The sequence below is a fragment of the Heliangelus exortis genome, chromosome 21 (genome assembly GCF_036169615.1).
Source record: "Heliangelus exortis chromosome 21, bHelExo1.hap1, whole genome shotgun sequence".
Taxonomy (NCBI): domain Eukaryota; kingdom Metazoa; phylum Chordata; class Aves; order Apodiformes; family Trochilidae; genus Heliangelus; species Heliangelus exortis.
In genome coordinates this window covers 10274434-10298706 of record NC_092442.1, presented here as the reverse complement: position 1 = coordinate 10298706, position 24273 = coordinate 10274434, and the positions used below count along the sequence as shown (strand labels likewise).

At 45.1% G+C, this 24273-nt stretch overlaps 1 protein-coding gene across 2 annotated transcripts in view; it reads right to left on the bottom strand.

Annotated features, from left to right (window-relative positions):
• Positions 1–24273, bottom strand: part of KSR1 (kinase suppressor of ras 1) — a 52665-nt gene that overhangs the window by 5140 nt on the left and 23252 nt on the right. Inside the window, exons 2-19 of one of the 2 annotated variants that reach the window (XM_071765327.1) lie at positions 21791–21931; positions 12074–12221; positions 10204–10654; positions 9755–9759; positions 8261–8321; positions 7504–7587; positions 6863–6924; positions 6651–6757; positions 6197–6365; positions 4980–5021; positions 4390–4444; positions 4105–4150; positions 3357–3736; positions 2349–2445; positions 1671–1804; positions 1114–1245; positions 732–867; positions 289–422 (exon numbers count right to left, since the gene is read on the bottom strand). In XM_071765327.1, coding sequence (XP_071621428.1) covers positions 289–422; positions 732–867; positions 1114–1245; positions 1671–1804; positions 2349–2445; positions 3357–3736; positions 4105–4150; positions 4390–4444; positions 4980–5021; positions 6197–6365; positions 6651–6757; positions 6863–6924; positions 7504–7587; positions 8261–8321; positions 9755–9759; positions 10204–10654; positions 12074–12221; positions 21791–21931 — 2384 coding nt within the window. Of the gene's footprint in view, positions 1–288; positions 423–731; positions 868–1113; positions 1246–1670; positions 1805–2348; positions 2446–3356; positions 3737–4104; positions 4151–4389; positions 4445–4979; positions 5022–6196; positions 6366–6650; positions 6758–6862; positions 6925–7503; positions 7588–8260; positions 9639–9754; positions 9760–10203; positions 10655–12073; positions 12222–21790; positions 21932–24273 lie in introns of those variants that run through there. The other variant, XM_071765326.1, reaches the window with a different exon arrangement.

The window sequence follows — 24273 nt, the reverse complement described above, 5'->3', positions numbered from 1 at the left end:
AAGGGTTATGGTAAAGAAGGGAATAAATTAAACATCAAAAAAAAAAAAAGGGGGAAAGAGAGTAAGTAAATATTAGGGGTTCAGTAAATGAATATAAACACTGAGCAAAGTATGCGGTAAATGGGCACAATTATGCACTTCCTTGCATCATTTCCTGGTACCTGGAAAGGCAGAAGTGCACACTGCTGCCCGCCCAGAGGCCTGACCCCCCAGGAACACAAAGCACAGAAATGTTCAGCTAGCAGATTCTGAGCAGCATAACTGTTGTTAGCAGCAGCAGATACTCACTCAGCTGACTTCCAGAAGTGCCCCGGGTGGGAGAGCCGGCGGTTCAGCTTTGGCAGTTTTTCCAGCATATCCATGAGGACAGTGAAGCTTGGCCTCTCGCTGAGATCGAAGGACCAGCACGCTGAGAGAATTTCCTGCAAAGGGGGTTTGGGGCTCATTATCTCCACATCAGCTGTGCAGAGCAGGCAACTGACTGAGCACTGTCATCTGGCGGAGCCCAGCCAGAGATGCAGTCGCACAGAGGCTGGGGACACTCTTACAATCACTGTGTCCACCTCTGTGGCACAGTTATGGGCAGAGGCTTAGGATCCAACCTGGTGTCCCATTCTAATCTGTTCTCTCTCCTGCCCTTTATCTTGAGAGTTATAATCTGTGCTTTGAAGGAGCCCCCTCTTTTTTGATAAATAGCTGTAAGGAAGGTTTGCTGCAATTGAGGTACTTACGTTGACTTCTTTCCCCAAACTAACAGTTGCCAGGACTTGTTTCACTCCTTCACCACTGCCAATCTGCCAGATGAGTGCCTCTGCAGGCTGTGTTTTGAAAGGCCATTCTCTTGCTTGGAGCTCATACCACACAGTCCTGCAACAGCAACAGGCAAATCAGGTCTTTGCCAGCTGTTAGAGAAAGATAGAAACCCCTGACACTGTTCCACTTTTCCTGGCTGTGCAGGAAATCCCTCCCACCCACAGCTTTTGTAGTAGGTGAGAAAAATACATCCTAGCTAAAACCCTGCATCTGTGAGAGAGGACCACTGGCTCACAAGGCTCAGGTCTGTAACAAACCTCAATTAGAAAGTTCCTTTGGTACTCTCAGGTGCTCTCTTACCCAAAGGCATAGATATCTGCAGCTTTGGAGAAAGGCAGCTTGTCTTCATCCTTCCCAGGGGCCATCTCACGAACAATTTCAGGAGCCAGGTAGCATAACCAGTCATGGGGCAGCTTCAGTTCATTCTCCCTCCTGAGTTCAAAAGAAAGATGTGCTGAAACACTACTGCTTCACCCAAAAAGCAGCCTATGGACTCTATCTGTGCTTCAGCTAATGGCTTGATTTTATTTACTCAAATGTTTTCATTGACATTTCCTTTCTAATTTTCTTGCCTTATTAAAAATACCCAAGTGGTGGCCTGTTAGCTCATTCTTGGGCTTGGAGTTTTCTTTGTTCTGTGTTATGAGTCTTACTCCAGACATAACTTCCTAGAAAAGTGCTATGGGAACTGTAGAAAAACTCTGCTATAAAAAAAACAAAGTGTGTGTTCCAAAATGGTGTGTATATACTAAAGCAATCAAAACTCCTCCCTTACACTGTGTAAGTTACACTGTTGATGTGTTGTGATGGTTAGTGACCATTCTGGAAGTGGACCAAACATAGAAACCTCCACTTACCTTCCTTCCTGAACCACACCCGAAATTCCAAATAATCCAAAGTCAGTGATCACAACTTTCCCATTGTCATAGAAAACATTCTTGGATTTCAGATCCTTATGTACAATCCCCTTTGCGTGAAGATACCCCATGCCCTGGGAAATATATGGAGATGTAAACTTGTTTTATTATTTACAAGCCTAACTCTGGGCATGCTTTGCCTTCTAAGACACATTTACTCTCATTGCTCCAGCATAAGTGATTAATGGGGATGCAACAGCTGTTGACTTATGCAGGAGGGGTGCAAAAGAGCAGATCTTAGTTTAGTGCTCAACTGGTAATTATTTATTATTAACTGAAATGTTGTAAGCAAGCACAGAGAACTGCAAATCTGGGAGAAAATGCCATCTGCTTTAGAATGCATTAGATTAGCTGCAGTTGATGACAAAGGGGAAGGGAACCTGTCCTGCACACTTTACTTCAGCCTTCCCTTTACCCCTATTCTCCCTCCCCAGGCCCTCACTGACAAGCAAAAGCTCTTTTTCTCTCCTTACAGGGCCTTGGTTTACTGCCCACTAAATGAGCACTTTTTTCAGACAACTTTAAGTAACACCCCATTGGGCTACTGAGACTTGCAGAACCTCTCCAGCTGTGCAGCCTCTGGGCTCTTGCTGAGGCCTGGGCAGAACATGTCCTTACCTTAATGATCTCCTGGGCTATCTGCCTGGTTTTGTTTATGTCCAGGGATATCTTGGGGTCCCTCACAAAGGAGTGAAGTGTCCTTCCTTTGCAGAAGCTATAGGAGAGAGGAACAGTCCAGAGAAAGGTTTTTAAAATGCTGAAGGAAAATAGTAATGTAAGGCTGGAGGTTCAGGTGGTTTTTTTGTCATGCTCACAGAAACCCAGCCCTCTTTCACCAATGAGAAATCCTGCTTTGAAGAACTTTTAAGGACACAATTGATTTACACCTGTGTGGATGTACACACAGACAGATCTGCTGTTAAAGCATGCTCAGAGAGATGCAACAAATGCTTATTTACGTATTCCTTCAGAAGCCCAGTCAATGTTCCACTGCTCTGACATCTCAAGGCCAGTTTTAAAATCTGAGCACCAGCTTGTGCTGCTGGTGCTACTGGTTACTTCAGCAGGAAAATCCTTTTGGAACTGCCAATTAGAAAATGACCCAGTACTTCCCTGCCAGACTAATGCCCTTACTTAGACTCAGCCTGCATGTGAATATCTCAAAAAGCTGTTATTTAGGGGCTAAATCATCCTCACCTCAGCTAAATACTGAAAACAGAAGAGGGGTGAAAAATAGTAACATTTTTGCCTAATCAGCCAGGAACATAAGGGAACAGGTAACTTGCTTTATCAGCCTCATACATTGATTTATGGTCACTTACCATCTAGAAGTAGATGACACAGGAAAAGCCTGTTCCTCAGTTATTTTACCTCATGCTTTCTCAATCTTATTATTTAAGAATTCAAAAATTGAAACAAAACTGCCAAAAAATATATGCTCCCTAAGAGGAGAAGCCTCTAAACTCGGAGGAACACAGACTGCATCCACACCTGCCACCTCCTGACTACAGCGGGATGTTTATTTTTTAAATTGTGACATTTTTATACATAAAAAAAATAAATATTATTTATCTGTATAACACACATATACCATAAACTGTTAACACTGAGATGCTGTATCCTTACCTGGTAATAATTGCTAAATGAGGAGGGTGCATGCATGCTCCCATGAAAAGTACCACATTCTCGTGTCGGGTCTGTCTGTAGTTCATCACTTCCTTTTTGAAGAGCTTGAGGTGATCCTGATTGTTCCCATCTATCTCCAAGAGCCTGATGGCCACTTCCCCATGCCACTTTCCCTTGTACACCTTCCCCCACCGTCCCTGGCCAATCGGGTCTCCCAGTTCAATCTGTTCAAAGGGAATGTCCCACTCCTGCAGGTAGACACTGGTCTGGCTGGGTTTGCGATAGATCATCCCTTGCAGGTGTGGTCGTCTGTTTGGCAAGTCTTCCACCTCATCCTCATCATCTTCAGGTTCTGATTTATTTGTCTCTGGTTCTTCCACCTGTTTCCAAAAGGAGAAGGGGAACACGTGCTGAGAGGGCCATCCACGGGGCAGAACCAAAGCTGCTTTGAGAGAACTTCAGGGGCTTGTATGTGCACACTTGACTACAGCTCTAGAAACATACCTCCCATCAAAGCCACCTCAGGAGGCTACAGAGAGACATCATCTGTGTGTGCATGTCAGTGTGTGCAGGTGAGGACCAGAAAGTGTAGAAAAGAGTTTAGAAAAGGGGTAAATGTGTAGAACAAGCAGTAGCTAAGGTAAGGCACAGCTGGTCTGCATGTGTGCAGTCCCAGGGCCACAGCTTTTCAATTGCCCTTTGAACACAGCATTTGTGAGTGTAGAAAAGGGCAGAGCAGAACACCTACCTCTGCTTCACATTCCTGTCCCTCTGTGTCTGGCTGCTGAGCAGCACTAAGGAGAGAAGAGAGGTTACAGTCAGCAGTGTTTGCAGAACCCCCCAGGCAGATGGGGGCTGCTGCCTTTGCCATAATAAACCTGGGAACACCAGCATCATTCTTGCTGTCTAAAGTGGTCCCCTAAGTTTTCAGATGATTAGTTCTGTTTTGGTCATAACACAACATGCATTCAGACTGATCTGAAGATTATCAGGTAACCACCACACAAATAGAAGAATTCCAAGCTATACTTACTTAGTGTCTGAAGCAATTTCTGGAGGGTGGGCTATTTGTGCAGGACTGGGAATTTCTGGGGAAGCAGAAACATTGTGATGGATATTTTACCCTTTAATCTCATAGAGTCAAGCTTTTAACATTGCAATAGTTATTATTTGCTGCTTAGTCAGGAATTACAAAACTAACTCAACATCAGACTATATAATTTTACACTTCTATTAATTTAAAACTATGTTTATCTTTCCCAGTACTTATTTGCTCCTATATTGAGCAAACTCGGCTGTCTTCCTATCCACCTTCTTATCTGTAATGTCTCTCAAGGTCAGTCCTTGTCTGTGAACTGCTCCCACACCTTCAAGTTGGCCCAGAAATACTTACATCCTCACAGAACTAGGACATGTAAATTAATCCATACTACAGTTCATCCTGCACCTAGCCTGTCCAGTGTTACCAGTGTTATATACTGAGATAAGAGAAAATTTTAACTATTTTAGATAATTTAAAAAAAAAAAAAAGCAGAATTATCATTCCTGGGCAGCATGCAGAAGTTTACAAACAAGTTACTTTTTGGCAGAAGTTGGTTAGTAGAATTAAAATGATCAACTCACCTGGGAAGATAAATTGTTGTCTATGCTGAATGTAGTAGGCAGCTTTTTTTTTTTAATTGTGTTTTTTAGAACAATGACAGCAAAAAAAAATTACCAGGAGAAAACAAACAAACAAACAAAAAAAACAAGTTAGAGAATGATCAGTAAGTGCCCCATATGCATTCAATGAATTAGTCCCAACTCACTGCTGGGCAACAGATTAGTAGATTATGGGCCTGCTTGAGCGGGTGAATTTTAGCACGTGCATTTTGGAAGACTGTGACAGATGATACCTCTGAGCTTTGTTACCATAAGCAAACAGGCTGGTGGGAAACAACACATTCAGACTTCAAGTGGCAGAAGCAAATTCCGAGAGCCAAGGGATGCTAAAAGGCACGGCCAGGGAAAGCTGGGGCTTCAGTGCTCTCATGGCTTAAGCACCCAAGGAAGCTGAAGCTCATGAACAATTCACAATCATTTTATTTCAGTGAATTTGAGTGCTGTGTCCTCATACAAGGCACTTGCAGTAGAAGCCCTGTACTAAAGGCTTGAGTAGGCTAAAGCAGCAACTTTCACTGACAGATCAAAAGCTAGATGCAAAATGCAGCACAGTTGAGGGCTAGATGTAGCAGCTGGTCAGTCTTCATTTCCAGAACAAAGAAATTCACTTTATTCTCACTGTGTAAATCTTTGCCCTTGTCAGAGATCCTTGTCTCTGTTGTAGACTGCATGTTTGGGTCCTTAATCTGCAAAGTATGGTGGATAAATTCTTCTCCACCATACATGTATGTCAGTGGTTTAAACATGAGTGGTGACTGTGGGACTGGTAGAGTCATTCATCCCAGTTCTCATTCTGCTCTAGCAATCAGCTTGCTCATGATTTAAGGCCATTGGTGACCAAGCATAGCAGGCAGCATGCATTTTACAATACAATGAGTAAGGGAAGGAGAAAGAATAGAATTTTTTTTTTAATCCTTTTAAAAAAAAGGAGAAAATAGATCAAAACATTTAAGAAAGGTGCCAGCACTCTTGGACAATCTGTACCCTGCAAAGCTGTGTTGTTCATACCACTTGAAGACGTTTAAGAACAGTTCATTTTCTCTATCAGGTAGCAAGATGCACCCTCACTCCTTGTTTAAGACACAACCTTGTATTCAGGAACCTGCAACTACTCTGAAGTCTTGGACAGGGAGGTCTCTCTGGTCTTGGCAGAGGTCACCTGGAAAAGCTGAGCTTACCTGGAAAGTTAAATCGCCCATCTCTCTGCCCCATGGGAGAGGGGTTTGGAGGAGGTGTTGCACTGGGAGGGTTGGAAGACTGGAAAGGTGCTGGAGAGGATGGTGTGGATGAGGTTGTAGAAGAAGGATTACTGCTGGAGTCCAGGTGATTTATTGCTGGTGGATGCTCCTTCAAAGCAAGGGAAGAAAGAATTCCCCTTAGTGTTTACTGAACAATGAGAAAGGAAAGCTGTCTCCAGCCTCAGTCAAACAGTTTTTCTAAGTGAGCAGTCATCTGGAGCTGTGCATAACTTAGATTTTACATGGAGAAAATGTCACATACCAGAATCTTGCAAAGTGAAAGCTCAGGGTGCCATTCTTGCTCTAATCAGTAAGATACTGCTGCCACCTCTCCTTATTGTGTTTAGCTCCTTAGTGACTGACAGACACAAGACTCACTTTAGCCACCACGTACCTTCTTAGTTAGTGCTTTGGGAAGAGTTCCAAATTGTGGCTCTGTTGGTCTGTCTACTGGATTATTGATATCAGAAGGGACAGACTCTGTTCTTCTTATTTTTGTTACTGAAAAACAGGTTGAATGGAGAAAAAAAAGCTCTAATCAGACTTTTTATTCTTGCATACCATCAATTACATTGAAATGCTAAGAATTTGTAGAAAATTACTCACTGGGAAGGAAGGATATTCTACAAGCAGGTGCCTCTTTAGTACATTTGTTGTGACATTTCAATCTGAAAGAGAAACATTACATGTTAAATAGCAACTTGTTCTTTCCCAAAAAGAAGCAGCCTGTCCTTAATTTGTAATTCTTATGCTAATCTCAGAGGAAGTTCTGGAATGCTCTGGGCCCCAGAGCAGCATGCATTCATAAGAAGAATCCTATTATGTGTGTCATTAGGCTAATGGAACCATATGCATATCTTAGCATCTGATTTATTTTTAATATGGTTACCTTCACTGACTCTCATCCCACCACAGCAAGCACTCAAATCTCAGCACTCTAAACTAACAACCCAGATAGAGAAGCAGTAACTAAAATCCTGGCTGGTAGGTATGCAGCTCCCACTACAAGATTTGCCCCTGATCAGGTAGGAAGCCTGTGGCGGGGAAATAAATTTGGTTCATCCATGTCTGATGCTGCCAACCTAAGTATCAGCTGTGCAAAAGCATCCCCTTTGCCTCTTCAGAAGCTGAATGAAAAAATGATGCCACTGCTAAGAGTGCATCATGTCAAGAGATCTGTGTTGCAGGCAAACTTTAATGAATCAAATGCAAAGTTCTTCTGAAAAAGATCATCACTGTGTGCTCACCTGCAGTACTTACACTTCACCCCAAACATCATACTTTTCTGACAGACTTGGCAAATCTGAGATAACCAGGACTTTGTAGAGAACCTAAATAGGGACAAGAGGGTAAAGTGGTGTTAACTGGTGTCTAAGGGAAGTTTACCATTTGTAGGTAGTTACATACAGGCTGTACTCCTTTAGCTCTTTCTAGGACACGTGGTGTTGTGGCCAGAATGACATCACATTTTTATGATCAAAAGCAACTGAAAGGCAGCTGGAACCAGCTGGCCTCTTGCTTCTTCTCCACTCTTGGAACAGGGCTAAGAGGTGCTCAGGTGTCTCTGACCAGGGAGACAGACTGAGCATGAACACACATCTCTACAGGGTCCTGAAAGCTGCAGCTCAGCAATTACAGATCTGAAGCCTCATGCAGTCAAAGATACCCAGGTGACAGAATATCACTTCTTTTCATAAAAAAACCGAACATCTTTGTAGAACTGTCACCCAGTTTATTGTGGGTAGTGGCAGTAGGAGTGTTGTCCCTTTACCAGACAACTGGACAGATGGTTTGTCTGGCATTACAGCTTGCTAGCCCAGTTTTGGTTGGGATTTGGGAAAAGGGATGCAGGAAGTTACAGGGCAGAAAAAGAAAAATGTATATTCAGGGCTGAACTTGGCAAATGAGGCACATGCCCCAACTCAGGGCTCAGGGGACAAAGGCACTGGAGAGGATCCTGCCCTGGGCTGGCCCCTCACTTTGCTTCCTCTGTGTGTTGCTTACCTGTGTGTTACAGCTAAGCCAAAGTCTCTTCGTACCATTTGAGGGGATCCTTGGGAGAGTTCTGGTGGAGAACAGGAGGCTGGGTTAGGGCAGCATGACTCAGAAGCCTAGACCTAGACTTCAAAATGCCAGTCCAGTGATTATGCCACATAACTTCCTAAAACCTCTCAAATGCTAAGAATCTGACAGATTTCCTGAATTAAGCCGATGGCCTTGCTGCAGATCTGCAGAAAACTCAAATCTGCAGGCATCAGCAGAACTTCAGGACTGGACACTCTCAATGCTCACAAAGCCAGTCTCTCTCTTTGACCCTAGATGGCACCAGATTCTTTTTTATCATTATTCCAATGAACTTTTAAAGGGATCTGTTTCTTAGCATCTTAAAAGAGGCTGGAACGACTGGTTGCTTTTCCAAGAAATATTGCTGATCTAGTGTGGCCATCCAAATGCAGTCATCTGAATTAAGATTATACAACACTTAAGATAGCTGTTAATATCTGTTAAAATGGCTAAATCCTTACTGAAGAGTCCTAGGTAATACAACAGTTTGGAGTTGAATGACACATAAAAGAGCCTACAGTAGAGATTTTAAAGGAGGCATTATGACTATATGCAAAAAAGCACTAAAATTCTTCATTTCTGTTTGAATTTATTCTAATGCCATTTTTATTTATTGCATAAATTCTGTCACTCTCCGCAGAGAAGTGCTCAGATTTCTGTTTGCATTTTATTTCCACAATTTTCTTCCTATGCTTTTTAATTTCTGAAAGTAGCTCCTAAAATTTTTGTTTTAAAGGGCACTAGATGTATGTGTGGTCCTACAATGTCCTTATATGGACTTCTGTATTTTACAAAAAGATGAGACACTTCTCAGGATGCCCACATCTCTGTCAGCTCCCAAGGCTCCAGACTATGTCTGTGAGGCAGACTCAGTCACACAGGGAGGGCTGAAACTCTAAATGGCACTGACACATCACTGGATAAAAACACATCCTGGTCCTGTAAGCCCCTGAACTTAGGGACAGACTCATCAGCATCAGAGGACACATTCCACATTTGAGCACAGGCTGAAGTGACTCTCAGAGGTTGCAACTGTCTGACTTCATTACAGAGATACTTGGCCATAAATAACCAAAGATACTGAAGGGTTAGACACAGTTATTTGCAATGCCAAGAGGCACCACTAACTGTGACTTGTCTGAAGTCACAGACAAGCAATTACACCTTAAAACTCTTAATTTTCTTTGACCCTTTAAACATCACTATTCCTCTTCCTTTCTTTTGTCATCGGAAGAAATACCAGGTACAGAAAAGACCACGAAAACATCCTGCAGTTCTCCAGTAGGCCAAGCTGCTGCTAGAGGTAGCAGAAACTCTGGGATGGAAGGCCCTATTGTGGACCCCCAGAGGGTGCACAGGGGTGATCACAGACAGCTGACAAGGACAGGTTCTTCTCAGCAGGGAAATGAAGACAGCCCTGTAAAAATCTCTTACCGAACCTAGAGAGAGAAAAACATAAATATATATTTTTAGACATTTACATTGACGTGGCAGGATAGACAATCTTCTAGAGCAGAAACTCATTCCTGCAGTGTTTGATGTCAGGTTTACAAACATCTTTGGTTTTACACAGGCTACTCAAGTCTCTTCAGAGCCACTATTTTCCTGCAAATGGTAGTATTTGCTGGATAGAGTTCCAGCTCCAGCCTGTGAGTGAACATACAGAATACTGTATGGCTTACAAGGCCACATGTGTATAATTTACCCTTTCCTGCCATAGGTTTTGTGGTTATTTGAGAATATCCCACTGATGCAGATTCTGAGACTACAGTGAAACCATGGCCAGGCCGCTGGAGGGCAGCTCTGTCACAGAGGCAGAATTGGAGCACTGAATGAAACACAGCCCGCAGTGCCCGTGGGCAAGGAGCAAGTGTCATGCTTACTTTATTGGTGGAACTTCATCTATCCTGTTTCCCAACTGTGATTCGTGGGACTTGCTCCTTGTGAGGGTTGGGAAGTTGGGGAGCAGCTGAAAAACCTTCCGGCAGGGGGGAGGAGGGGTCCTTGGTGGCTTCAGCTTGTGCCGTCTCTTGGTTTGAGGAGTGGCTGGTGGGGTGATGGTGATGCTGTGAGGAGTCCTTGGTGTTAACCTGCCACTCTGTGTGGGGAATGCAAAAGGGTCCAGGAGGTTTTCTGCATAGATAGAAGGTCCGTGGCTCGAGGCAAGAGAGTCAGGAGCTGGGGATGTAGACACTGAGAGGGAGCGTGGGTGCTGGGTGCTGCCCCGGGGGGGCTGCAGGGCAGGGGGTGCAGAGGAGTCCGGGGGGGTGCTGGAGCTGTTCTCCCGTCGTGCCTCAGGAAGGTTCATCAGAACATCATCTTTGAACTCCCCACCTGTTCAGCAACCATAGCAATGTTATTGGTTGATCAGAAGGAAAAGCACTGTGTGTGTACACATACACATACCACTTGTGCTTTAGGCTGTAAGGTGTGGGGAAAGGTACAAAGGCCTGCAGGCTGCAAAGCACAGGTTATTGGGATCATTTCAGAGCTTAATTCATCAGGATAACTCTCTGGCTTAATTTTAAGTATGTCCATAATGACTTATATCAAGGTGAAAAGTCAAAGCTTCAGGCTCTGATATCCTGTTGACCAGTCATGCTTGAAAAAAGATGATATACCTGGATTTTAAAAAATGTAATTTTTTTGTAAGAAGTGAATGCTGTAACTTCTGAACAATGGCTGGTTGTGCCACTGTTTGGATGGAGAACATTTTACAATGCAGGACATGAAAGATTAGAAAAAAGGAAATAGGAAACTGGGCTGTTTGCTGACTTTTCCATTAACTAATCTTTCTAATTTGCAAATTATTTGAACTGTCATAATACCAAGAGGAAACATCACCTTTCAGTCACAGATTGATAATTGCTACAAAGAAAGATGTGACACAGGTTAGCACCAGCATGCTGGGAGAAACACTCCTACAGATTTGACAGTGCCTTTGAAAGTAGCCTGGGGAGGGTGACAGGGGGAGATGGTGAAAGAGACCTCTGGGAATCCAGTATTGGGCTGATTTTAAAAAACTTGCTCAGATCCATTTACATGCTGAACACATGTATTTCTAATTACACAGCACCCTTCCTTCCATAGCTTCAAGGTAAATTGGTTTTTTTCATAGCTCTTGAATCTGCTACTGGAATTTGGCTAATGATTCTATCAATTCCAGCAGTCAAAGAAAATCAGCAGGAGGCCAGCAGTTTTAAAGAGAAGTGAATCAATCTGAGCTATGCAGTGGTAAAGGCTTGACAGAGCAGTGGTTTTATCTTCTAAAGCATAGAGCTGAACAATACTCAGGCTCCTGAGGAAAGTAATGCCAAACAGAATTACATCTTCTCTCTGCACAGGCAATATTTGAGGACAGGATTAGCTACAAGAAATCTGGTTGCATTCGTTTGGTCAAGGATATGTGTCCTGAATGACAGAGGATTAACTGGAGCATTAGACACAACTCTGAACACAGAGGGAATAAGGATATTGTCTGTTGAGTAGGAGAGGATATTTCTCCATACATTTCTTTCCATTTATTTATTTGGCATGCTGTCTAAACCAGGTCCAAGCTGGGTCTCTCAGCTCTAGCTGGGTTTGATCACTGCAACTTCATGTACATCCAAGAGCCATACGCTAATACTGGTTGCAGGATATACCCAGAGACATTCTCCAGAGGTTTTTGTAGATTGTCTCATATGAAAGGAAGCAGGAAAGGGGCCAGGCTGGGGAGAACCTAATCCCACTGAACAACAGGGCAGTCTGTACCTGATTCAGTCACCTTCCGTAAGCAGCTCAGTGCCCCGTTGAGTCTGGAGCACTCCTCATCTCTGGCACCACATCTCTTCATTGTTTCTTTCACCTTTGACTCATTCATTTCTAGTAAGGCATCTAAGGTGAGCTCCTCTGGTATTCTCTGCAGAAAAACAGGATGATACTTTTGATGCACATCTATAGATAAGGCTGTCACTTGTTAGTCTGGTGTACTTTAAATAGTGCCACTTGTCACTGCCTGCTCTGACTCAGGATTTACTCATTTTGGCAGTGCCTCTCCTAGGGCCCACTGGGTCAGTAATGACCATGCAGCAGATCTCAGCAGTGCTCAGCAGCTGTTCTCTCCTCCCTGCATCATGAGACAAGTGTGTTCTGCATCACAAGGATGTTACCGTCATTCTTTGGTATCTAAGTTAGGATTAGAGGTGATCAAATTCTTCTCCCCTTGTGGAAAGTTTTCACTCACTGTTTTTGAAAAGGTACTAATGAAAGCTTAACTTTTGCATTGAAACAGCAGTCAGAAACAAAGCAGGCCTGAAACCTGAAAAAACGTCAGATAAGGATTTTTGCTTTTCAGCAGGGAAGTGGAAAATAAGAACAGTGAGGAAAATTACTTCTTTAGCAAAAAGAAGTGTTTTGACAAAGAGATAGGGACCTCCTCCTCAAGCTGTTTTTCCTTCATTAGAGAACCAGCCTTGCTGTATCTTGCTTGGCAAGATATTTGTGCAGAACTCCTTGTACTTCTTAATGCACCCAAGCCTCCAGAGTGATAAGGTTTAAATCAGGCTGACACAAAAGTCAGGAGAGGCTCGAAAGCATGACATGATGTGGTATTTCCTGACACAGAACTGAGCTGTGTTGCCTCTCTCCTCCCCCATTCAAATGTTCCCAGTGCAAGTCTGCAGCAATTGTGGTAAATAAACAAAACCAGGATATTTAGCCCAGATACCCAGGAATTTCCCTGAAAGTTTTGCCTAAACAAACCTCAGTGCTGCCTACTCTCACAATGATATCACAAGTTTCACAATCCTTGGCCTCCTTCCTAAAGTTTCAACTCCTGGAACTGTGTTATATAAAAGGCTTTCAACTTCTATTTGAAGGGGAAGCTCAGAAGTGTGTCTCACTGTTTGGAAACAAAAAGCTTGAAATCCTCTAGATTCATAAACCCCACTTCCGACTATAAATCACATCTGAATGTTGCTGAATGGCCTTTAACAATCACATCTTTCTTAATCCACACTCAGGCCATTGAGATCTGAGGCATGACTTAACTGTGACAGTGCTAGAAACAGCCCCTAGCTTTGGAGCTCTGTAGGTGGTAACACAAAGAGGAATCACTTAAGTTTACATTTTTAGGAACTGTTGCATGGAGCAAAGAAAAACAAAAAATTACTAAATGGCAGCAGCCTAAGAAATGCATCCTGCATCTGGTGTCACATGCCCTGAACCGGATGAAACACAACACACAGCTGATCAGGGAGAGGCAAAGAATTTAAATGAGCAGCACAGCACAAAGCAGGTCCATAGTAGAACCAGAGTTCAATGAAGTTTCTTCTGTAATTACTATCGGAATAACAAAAGCACAGCTGTCCCACCTGGCACTGGGTACTATTGTTCCTTTTTCTGCACACCTGCACCACCCAGCTGCAGGAGTAAGAGTGCCCCAGAAAGCTTGTTCTTGACTGACTTCCACATGGAAAAAATGCTGGAAGCACAAAGACTCCAATGAAAAGGCAGTACCAGCTCTGCTCCCCGGGGACTCCTAACCTGATAGCACACTCCAGAGGACAAAACAAACTGAGATCATCTGAGCTGAAGCTGGGATGGGTTTCTACAACGCAAATATTCCCTCCTGAAGCCAGTACAAGTTCACTCACACACTCCCCAGCCAAACCAGGCTGATGACAATAGGATTAAACCAAGTCTGACATGAGTGGTTTCCCCAGCACCCTCTGAATTCCTCTCCCCTGCACGCAGGCAGTTCACAGAAGCATCTTTGTTCAGCAGCATCACAAGGGTGGTTCTGCGGTGCACGTCAGCCTTGGAGGGACAGTGACAGGGCACACAGCCATGGAAAGAGTGACAGCAGAGCAGGAAGAAAGGCTGGCACCAGCATGGGTGCCCCTGTGCTCTGGAGCAGGGAAGGTGATGCTTCCCATGAAGCATATGGGAAAGCCAAGGTCTCTGACAAAAACATTTATCCCATTTCATGCTTTTACACAGTCCTTGAGCAGGGGGGGATTACAGCCATGTCCTTGAGTTATCTTCAGAGGTTTCCTTACCCCCACCACTCCCCACTAAGAAAACAACCCAGAGCACACAGCCACTGCCTTCAGCAGCAGCCTCACTCCAGGTCCCAGAACAAGCTCCTAAGCCGTGTTACCCAGTGTCACCTCGCTTTCCCATCCTTCCCATGACTCCAGTGTAACCAGTAACTTATTAGAGCTATTAGTGAGTCAATCAGTAAGTGGAAGGGTTTCTTTCCTTAGGAAAGCAAAGCTGTGTGAACTCACAACCACTAGAGCTGCCCAAGGATGGTGAGGATGGGGTCTTCCAATATTTGCAGAGTGGGCCTGAGTCCTGCACAGTGATGTTCAGAGTCTCACAGGTCCTTTTGTCATTCCCAGAGGGGTGGACAAGCAGAGAGAACTTTGCTGTCATCTTTGTCCCACAGCAGCCTGATGCTTAAACTCCAGGACCACCTTTTCTTGTGAGTCTGATGGTGTCCAGTGCTCTGCATCCCTGGTATCACCTCACACAGGCACAAACCCTGACAAAGGGTCCAGCCTGCTGCTAGCCTGACCCCTAACCAGCCCTGCATGCAAAGCCCAACCTACTCTTTTGCTCAACAGTTTAATTTTAGAAAGACAGAATAGCAAGTTGTAGGAAAGTATAAGTACAGAAAAGGAGATTATATTTAAACAATCCCAATGACCTTGAGCTGGGAGAGCTCAGACTTTCTGAACCTGCTGCCAGCCCCCATGACACGTGACTAAAGAAATAAGCCTTAAAAGGGGGGGGGAGGAAGGGGAAGTAAGAGGCTTTCTTTAAACAGCCACTCATGTGCTGCACATATGTGGTGGCTTAATCTAAAACTGGTCAGCCTGATCCCTGCAAGATTGGCCTGGTGTGATGAAGCTCTGTGTTAGCCTCCAGCCCATGTGATCATGATGAGGGTCACTAGTTCAGGATAGATCTTACAGCAGTTCAGTTGCTGGGGGTGCTCTGGCTCAGCTGTGGAGCTGGAGGGGAGAACATCCCCTGCAAAGCATCCTGGCAGTGTCTGTCTCAGAGGAGCATTCGGTGGGCTCCAACCCCAGCAGTGCAAGTGCAGCTCTGGGCCCTTGCAAAGGGGTAATTCCACTCCTCAGCACTGGGGGTGAGAAATGTGGCTCTTTACCTGCTCTCCATGGGTGTTGGGGCTTTAAAAAATGCAGCTTAAAGGCTTGCATCAGGGCCAAGATCAGAACCATCTCCCTGGGCACACCTTGCCTTGACAGCAGCAGGATACTATTCTAATAATATGGTCAGATTAAAAACAAAAAAAAAGAAAAAAAAGAAAGAGCAAGCAGGAGGGGACAGAACCTGCTTTCAATCTTTCAGCACCTCAAAACTGCCAACAAAATCAGAAGCCTTACTCACCACATGTTGCTCAGCAAATGTGATGATAAAAAGCCCAAAGCAGGAAATCATTCCTCTCTCCAACAGGCAAGAGGACTTTTCTACAAAGCCCTCCTGCTCATCAGACACACAGACTGTGCACTTCAGGGTATGTGTGTTTAAAAGAGAGAAAAGTAAGCTGTAGAAGCCATCCAAAGGTTAGGCTCAATTAGTCAGGGTGAAGAGTTCACCATGTTGTAAGGAGGTCTTTAATCTTGTCTGGTGTCCAACTTAAACCCCTGAAACATGTCAAAAATGCTGGTATCTAACACAGTGGATGTGTTATTTTTGGTAAAGATTCCTCCCTACAGATGAGCTTACGGAGCTAATACTGCAGCTAGCACTCTGCAAAATCAGACTGACCTGCTCCTCAACCTAGTAGACATGGCTCTTCCTATGGAGCTGGACAGTTGTCAAGGCCCCAGATGCCTCCTCTTAAATCAATACCTTCCCTCATCACCCGTCCTCCCATACAGCAGCAGATGCTGGAAGAGAAAGCCCATTACATAAGGTGCTTAAATTCCCACTGATAGCTCCAAGCAAGGCATGTAAGGATGCTCTCAAGAACATCTTGTGCCTGCTAGTTGTTGTTTTGCTTTGGTGTTCTGATGTCTAGTGAAGAACATGTTGAAAAATTGTATTATCCCATTTCTGGAGATTTCATGGGCATTCTGGAAAGCCTCTCACATAAGCTCGTTAGCTTGCATTAATCTGTGAGTACACCCAGGCTATGGTTTCACCCAACATCTCCCTCTTCACTGTCTCCCCTCTCACCCAGCATGTGGGGTGGGGTGAAGTCTCAGGGCATTCCTGTGCGTTTGCCCCCCGTGAACAGGACAGCTGCTGTCACCTACTGCTCTGCTGGGCAAGGACAGATGTAGCTGGGGTGTTCCCCTGCAGATCCTCAGGGCAGTGTGAGCCCTTTGCTGACCTCCTGCCCTGAGCCATTCCCAGTGACCACAGCTGCAGGGGCCACCTCGACCCCCTGGCAGGGAAGGGAACCCTGGCAGTAGTAGAAAATATTTTCCAAGAGCTGCTTACTCTGGGGAGGGGCATTCAGCTGGAACATGGCAATGCAGTTTTAGGTCCAGGAAGCCTGCAGGACAGAGTTAGTTTGCATACAGACAATTAGCACATTCAGGATCTGCTATCTGGCAGCCCAGGCAGAGCTTCTGTCAGACCCATGGAAATCCCCAGCTAAGGGCTGAAGTCCTCACAGCCTGTGCACACAGATATGTGACAGAAAAGGATGAGAGGATACAGCTATGGAAACATGACAGGGTTAGGCAGAGCTGCTGCTTCTGTTCCCCAGGCAGGGATGGACACACATAAACCCCACACTCAATGACTGAGCAGCATGATCTGCTACAAGGTGGATCACAGGCCATCCAAGTAAGAGCATCTGCCATGGTCTGATCCTGCCCACCCTGTGGCACTGCCTCATCCTGCCCAGGAGCAGCAGGACAGACAATTCCTGCTCAAAGCATGAGCCTTTCCTGCTCTGCTCCCCAGTGTGCCAAGTGCTCAGGAACCTTCCTGCTTACAGGACATGAGGCTTTGGCCTCTGTGCTCACTGGGGGATGGGACAAGCTGCACAAACAGGAGCTGTGACCAAAAAGTGTTAGACTGGGAGTCAAATACATTCCCCAAGTGGAACAGCTGTAAACCAGACCCAGGCACAGGACAACCCACGCCAGGGGGGCTGGTACTCGGTGATCTATAAGGTCCCTTCCCACACAAACCATTCTGTGATTCTCTGAGTGCTTCACCTGCTCCCAGGCTCCCTGGTGGCAAAGCTCTGCTCACAGCCAGCAAGCCCTGGGGCAGGATTTGCCCCTCCCTGTGCACAACAGTTATCTCCTCTAAAAACAGCTTTCCCAACTTGATTGACTGGAACCCCTGCTGCATGGTGAGCAGGGCTGGTTCAGACATGTTTCAGAAGATGATAAGGACATGACTATGTTCTTAAGTTACCTTTTAAGATAGTGACAAGTTACATCAGGAACAAATATAATAGTGATGTTTCTGGGAAGAATGAAGGTAAACACAGAAAGGAGTTTTTTTCTGTAGTAGAATAAGTAAAGTAAGACAAGGAAGATTTTCTTAATACTTTTTTTTTTTTTTTTCTGGTATACATGCCCCAAGCCTGGAACCTAGTTAGAAGCTCTGGAAAAGACTTCTTCCAGCAGCCTAGAATAGGGACAGTGCTCTGTTCCCTTCTCCCAGTCTTCCTCCTGTTCCCAACTCCAACTTTCAAGGGGAACAGATCAGGGGGTTTTTTTGAGGTCCATTTTCAGAGCAACTTTTAACCACTGGAGACCACTAAGAGACTAAATATATCTTCTGTCTGTGTGGTTCCTTGTCCTGCAGTTTCTAATTCTCAGTTCCAGTGTCTCTTTTCCCAGTCTCAATCCATCATGTTTTAACCATTTAGACATCATTTTCAGTATTAAGCTACAGGTGCTAATCAACCTCTAGGACTGCTACCCAAAACCAAGCACTCCAGCATTTCCTAGAAAAATCCTTACACAGAGCAGCATTAGCCCAGCTCCAGAGCAGAGCCTGCTCCACACTAGCCACCCTTTTCTACGATAAAAATCTGTCTGGCAACTGATTAGAGGAACAATAACAAAGGAACAGGAATAGCACAAGCTGGGGTGGGGGTTCAGAGTTTCCTTACCCCTCAGAATGGTGACAGAGGGTCAGCACAGCACCTACCTGTGTGTCTGCCAGCTCCACACACAGCAGTCCCCTGACGCTGCGCAGCACCACGGGCTGACTGCCTTCCACCTGCACGGGGGCTTCAGCTGTGGCCCAACGCCATAAACACTGCATTGTTGTTACTATAATCTCCTCCACAACTAAAGGATTTTACAAGCAGTCATTATTCTTGTTTTAAATATAGGTTTTCAAAGAGAGAAAGGAGCCCAGCAACAAGAGAAGCAATTCCAATAGTGAGAGCCTTCAGGCTTCACAGTGTGCAGAGCTGAGCAGAGTCACTGAGCAAAAATAGTCCTCACTCTGGAGCAGAGGAGTCAGCAGATATTCTGAATTAGAGCCGCGGCTCTATTTCTGACAGGAGAGCCTGGGAGCTTCTGTGCTTCCCTGCATGGCAGCTTTATTTGGGAGAGGACTGGGGGGGAGTAAGGGGAGGGGAGGAGAGAGAGAGAAAAAGAGCATTGTTTTCCTAACCCCTGAGCTATAAACTGCTTGCAATTAGGTTGTTTTTCAGAGGTGTTATGCCACAGATTAGCCCAGTCTTGAAATATGCCCTCCAACAACTCTAGAAATGCAAAGGGAATCAGAACCATTTTAAAAAGCAAAAAAAAAATCAAGCCTTTCTCCTGATCTGTCCCTGACAAGCAGTGAGCCCCAGGAGAGCCCTTCAGCTGCAGGCACCTCCTGCCCCATCCCTGCTGCTTCTAAAGAGAGCCCAGAGGTGGCCAAGGTTCTGCTGCAGCTCTTCTTTAGGACTCTTACCAGTACTTGGCAACTTCTCCATCTAGTTTCAGAGCCTTAAAGTCTCAAGAAAAGAGGGCTATATGCCTATCATGAACACACAACATCTGTAGGGGTTCCCTTCCCTCTGTAGCACTTTGTGGAAGCATTGAGAAGGAAACTCAGAACAACTGTCTTGGTTTTACAGATGAACTAAAAGCATCTTGGAGCTGGGAAGTCATTCCCCAGTGTATCTTGTGCACCAGCCACAGAGCCAGGGACTCAGTGTCCCTGTGTCCAGTCTAACCTGTTCAGCAATCTCTTTAAAGGCTCCCTAACCACCTCTCCCCTCAGCCATGTCACAGACACTGTGCATAAAGCTAAGGGAAACTATTCTGTGTTTCTTAATACCTAACCTATTACAGCTCCTTCTGTCAGTGATTTCCATTTGAAAGTATTCAGCTGAAATGTGGTTCAGATGCTGTATGAAATCCAAGCAACTGCAGGAATGATCCCATGATACCTGTTACATTTCTGAGAGACAGCTCATGGCAAGCAGGCATCTCCCTGCACTGTGCTGCTGTCTCTGTCACAAACACCAGCAGTGGCTGCAGTGCAATTTTCTAAGCAGAGTAATAACAGGACAAAAACCTGACTGTAAGAACAGAGCAGTTGGTTCCTAAGCCCACCTATTTCTATTTCCCCCAGATTCCAGGATGTTCCAGCAATGCCTTCTCAACAGTAATTTTAAGTACCCAATTGGTGTTGCAGTTCTCCTGTCCATCTAATAGAAATGCTACAGAGGCTGTCTGCAGATGCATGAAGTGGATGCAGAACTTTTTAAAAATAACCATACATTTGGAATCACAGAGGAATTTAAATGCTTTGTGCACCTCTTTATATTTGTGTCCCAGAGAGCAGAAGGAACATAGCTCATATGCTTGGGAGAGGATAGCAAGAGAGCATGAATAAAAATAATAAACAGCTGGAAAATCTTTTCCTGCCATAGACCAGATCTGAATCTGGTCATCCTTTTTAGTGACCACACATAGGAAAGGGCAGTTTCAACCCTGTTTGGTCCTGGAATTAGCAGGATGTGGCAGATTTGAACTGTCCACCTCTTCCCTTCCCCCAGTTCTGCAGGCATCACAAAGGATTTCAAAAAGAGCTACAAAGACATTCTTTTAGGCTCAGGCAATTCCAGTAACCTTAGAAACCAACAATAGTTGGGAGCCTGGCAGTTTGGCCACAGCAACAGACTGCTTTTCTGTTCTGCTTTTGTCACTGCTGCACCTTAGCTGTGCTACCCAAAACCTTGCTGGGCTGGAAGGCAATATCCAGCACCACATTCAAAATAAACAGCAGTAAATAAAAGGAACAACTCGGTCCTGAACTCATCCTGTTTCACCAGACTGCTCAGTTACATCAGGACCAAACTGGAAAAACATCCATTAAATTTGCTGAATTTTTCTCTCAGGCTGATTCCTGCTGAAGTCAAAGAAAATTTTTGCTTGTGTAAGGATCAAAGGAAACTGAACGAGAACACTGTGATCTGGTCTGCAGAGCCAAAAATGGGAAAAAGAATGGAAAAATCCTTTTCTGCTTTGTTTAGCCATCAGTAGACTGAGCTGTTCTGATGTTTCCATTACCATTACACTGAAATGAACTGTCCCTAGTACAGAACAGCATGGGGAAGCCATGCACAGCCCAGACCCAAGGGAACAATCTGCTGTCAGTGTCCTGCAGTCACGGAATTCCCATAATCTGCCTAAATGTGGCCAGAATTTCAGGTTCCTCATTTAAAAAATTAAATGAAAGGTGCAAGAAACAGGAGCTGGGGGCCTTTGTTTACCTGGTCATTTCTGATTCCAGCAGCAGTGTCAGATTATTCTGTGCAGTAAAGAGGCTTCAAGTGATTTGCGTGTTAAGAATCTGAAGTACAACACTGAGAATGAGCTGTAGTCTGTGAGTGTGAACAGCTGATGCTGAACACCTGGGAGCCCACCACAGCACGAGTTTTTCATCCCATTCTTTTAGACTGATGCAGTCCTCTTTGAACCAGAGGTTTTATTCATGGAGTGTGTGTATAAACAAAAAACCCTCTCTTGCTTCCGAGCAAAGACTCCCACACAGTCAAAATTGATATCAAAATCCACCTGCCCATTACTCAGTTGCAGTCCACTTCATTTTGCAGTCTAAGTGCTCCGTGAGGTTACACAACCCCTCAAAACTCTTATTCTTGGACAGACTTGTAAACTCTGACCCCTTTTGCAAGTCCAAGTTTAGAGGGACATGGTGCTATTGGCTATTTCTGGATCTGCATTGATTTTAGAAACAAACAGGCTGTAACAACATTTTTGTCCATTTGCTGGATACATCAGTGCACAATACTGTGACTCTTGGTCCTTTTTTTTGGTTAGTGCTGGATACAGAATATAGCATGGTACAGTACTATTATTATCTAACAGTCAGGGGTTAAGCCAGAGGTCCCTCAGTGTACCCACACACTCCCACCTTGCCTGAAAGTAAGTTCAGGGAACTTAAACCCATCAGGGCCTGGGGACGTCTGGACAGGGCAGGAAGGTTCTGTGCTGAAGGTTGTCTTCCCCTTACCTGTACAACTTCTTTCCTCACATTGACAATGTCCAGCCAGTCATTGAATCTTGGGTAGCTGTTGAGCTCTGCTGTCCTGTCACTCAGGGGCACACTCAGCTTGCACTGCCGCTGCCTGTGGATGTAGTCAATCAGTTTCACCTGTTGGGATCCAGAAAGTAAAGAGTTAAGTTCCTTGGCATTTGCACCTTCCTGGGCAGTGTTTGTAAAGCACCCAGCCAAGGGGATGCTGGTTGTGACTGGGGCTCCTTCATGGCATAAAAGTGACACACTGCCCTCCCCCCAGCACCTTTACAACATTCTAGCAGGACCTGGCAGGGCACATCCCTGCAGGACTCCTCTCTAAACCCCATCACTGCACTGTATGGTTCTTGGAGGTCAGTTGTGTTCTTGCAGCAGATCTACAAGTTCTGGGTCAGGAGGAAGCCAGCAGCTGTTGGCAGAGCATTTCTTGCTGTGCTTCCTGTAGAGTTAGCCAAGGGTTTTGTTTCATGGGCAAGCAGCTCCTCATAACTGTCAGGTGTAACAAGGTTTGTCTGCCCACACACTTCTGAATTCAGACAGAAGTGTCACAAAGTTTGAGATTTGCCAAAAAGTGGGTTAATACAAAGAAAAGTGATCTGAACTCTTTGTGCAAGGGCTGCAGAAATGCAAAGCAGTGCCACTCTTAGGTGTCCAGGAGGCCTCAGCCCATCCCTTTGTATGTACACTCTGACCACCCAGCTGAGATTAGAGGAACCCTTTAACCATAACTTCCTAACATGTCTTTGGAGCATCAGACCTAAAAGAAATTACCTTGGAAATCCCACTCAATCGTTCTCAGTCTCAGTACCTCTTTTCATAAAAAGAGGATGATGACAGTACTTCCTTTTTTCCACCCTTGCTCTGCTTTCTCTGGTCAGGCCCCATGTTTCAGGGCAGGGCAGGCTCAGCAGAGGCCTGGGCACCACATCCATGTCCTCAGTCCCAGTTAGAGCCACATCAGTTGGTCCTCAGCACAGTGCCATCTGCTCGGGTGCCTGCCTGGCTCCTGAACAGCCTGCAGCCTGTTCTGCCTGCACTGTTCTCTGCTGTCAGCTCTGCTCTCCTACACCTTCATCTGTGCACAGCCCTGCACTACGTGTGCTCAGCAATGAGCTTGGAGATGCTGCTGCAGGTGTTCTCCTGCTCAGTGCTGGCTTTACATGTTTCCCACTCCTCATTGTGCTTTTTCCCTTCTTGGTGGCTGGGCTTTGGGACATCCCAATATGCCAGAAGTCAGCCTACATAAATCAAAAATAGCTTCCCAGCAGTGCAATAGATATGTCATGGAAAGGGGAAGGAAGACTGAAATCACCCAAACCTTCTCTTTTTCTGGAGGCCATTCCAAGCAAGGTTCAGTGATGATGTGCACAAACTGCAACCACAAAATCCAGCCAAGGCAAACAAGTCAGCTGCACATTAGTAAGCTGTGGTATGTAGAATTCCCAGGGTGCTGTGGCATGTTACTGCTCCTTCCCCCAGGTCACCTCACCCCTTCCCCATTCCAGGGCATACCTCAAGGTTGCTGAGCACTCAGGGAGAGAAGTGAGATTGTTTGCACATGATTTTGAAATGGGTACAGCCAGCTGTGACAGGCCCACGTGTCAAACCAGCAGCTCAGCTCCTCAGCCTGGCTCTGTTACTTTAGTGCAGCACCTCTCATCAGGCAAGATTTATTTTCCTGAAAAAAGGAGGAGGTACCAGCATACTCTACAAAGCTAGAGCACCATGCTTAGTTATATGTAACACTAATTATATGCAAACTCCTTAAAGTAGCACACAGAAAGCAGGGAACTGCAAGCACTGACAGTGGCAAGAAAAGGTGTGGGAATAGGTTTCAAAAACCACAGTGGAAGGCAAGGAGGGCTTAGCATCTATTTATAAACTAAAAATCACAAACTTAGTAAAAGAAAATGAAACTATACAAAACATGTGTGCCCCCCATTATCCTCTTCCAGTCTGCAGTCACCGGGACTGCTGCTCTGAGGAGGGATATTCTTGAGGCACATTCCTCATAAAAGTTCTCCTCGCCAATTCAATGTAACACCAGAAGCATCACATTTAAGGAGTTAGGACCTTGGCTTCAGGGGGCCAGGCTCCACTCCCAGCTCTGCCACGGACCTGCAGTCTGACCCTGAGCTGTCTGCTTTCCATGCAGCACTGGGCTCTGCCTGCTTGGCTCACAAACTCCCTGGAGCTGGCACTGTCTTCAGCTATTTTCATATTGCTAAAAAAAAGACGGATTTGAGTATTTTCACTTGACAAGTCTGATCCAGAGCATAAACTCCTAAAAGGATACTGCTGGAAGGTACTGTATGCAGCATAGAATTCAATGTCAAACTTCTCTTCTTCTCTGGGATTTAACAAAATATAACTAAAAATGGAGGAGCAGGTCTGACAGTAGAGATCTGAGCATCTCAGATCAGCACCTCTGCTCTTCCCATGATCACGCCTTTGCCTTT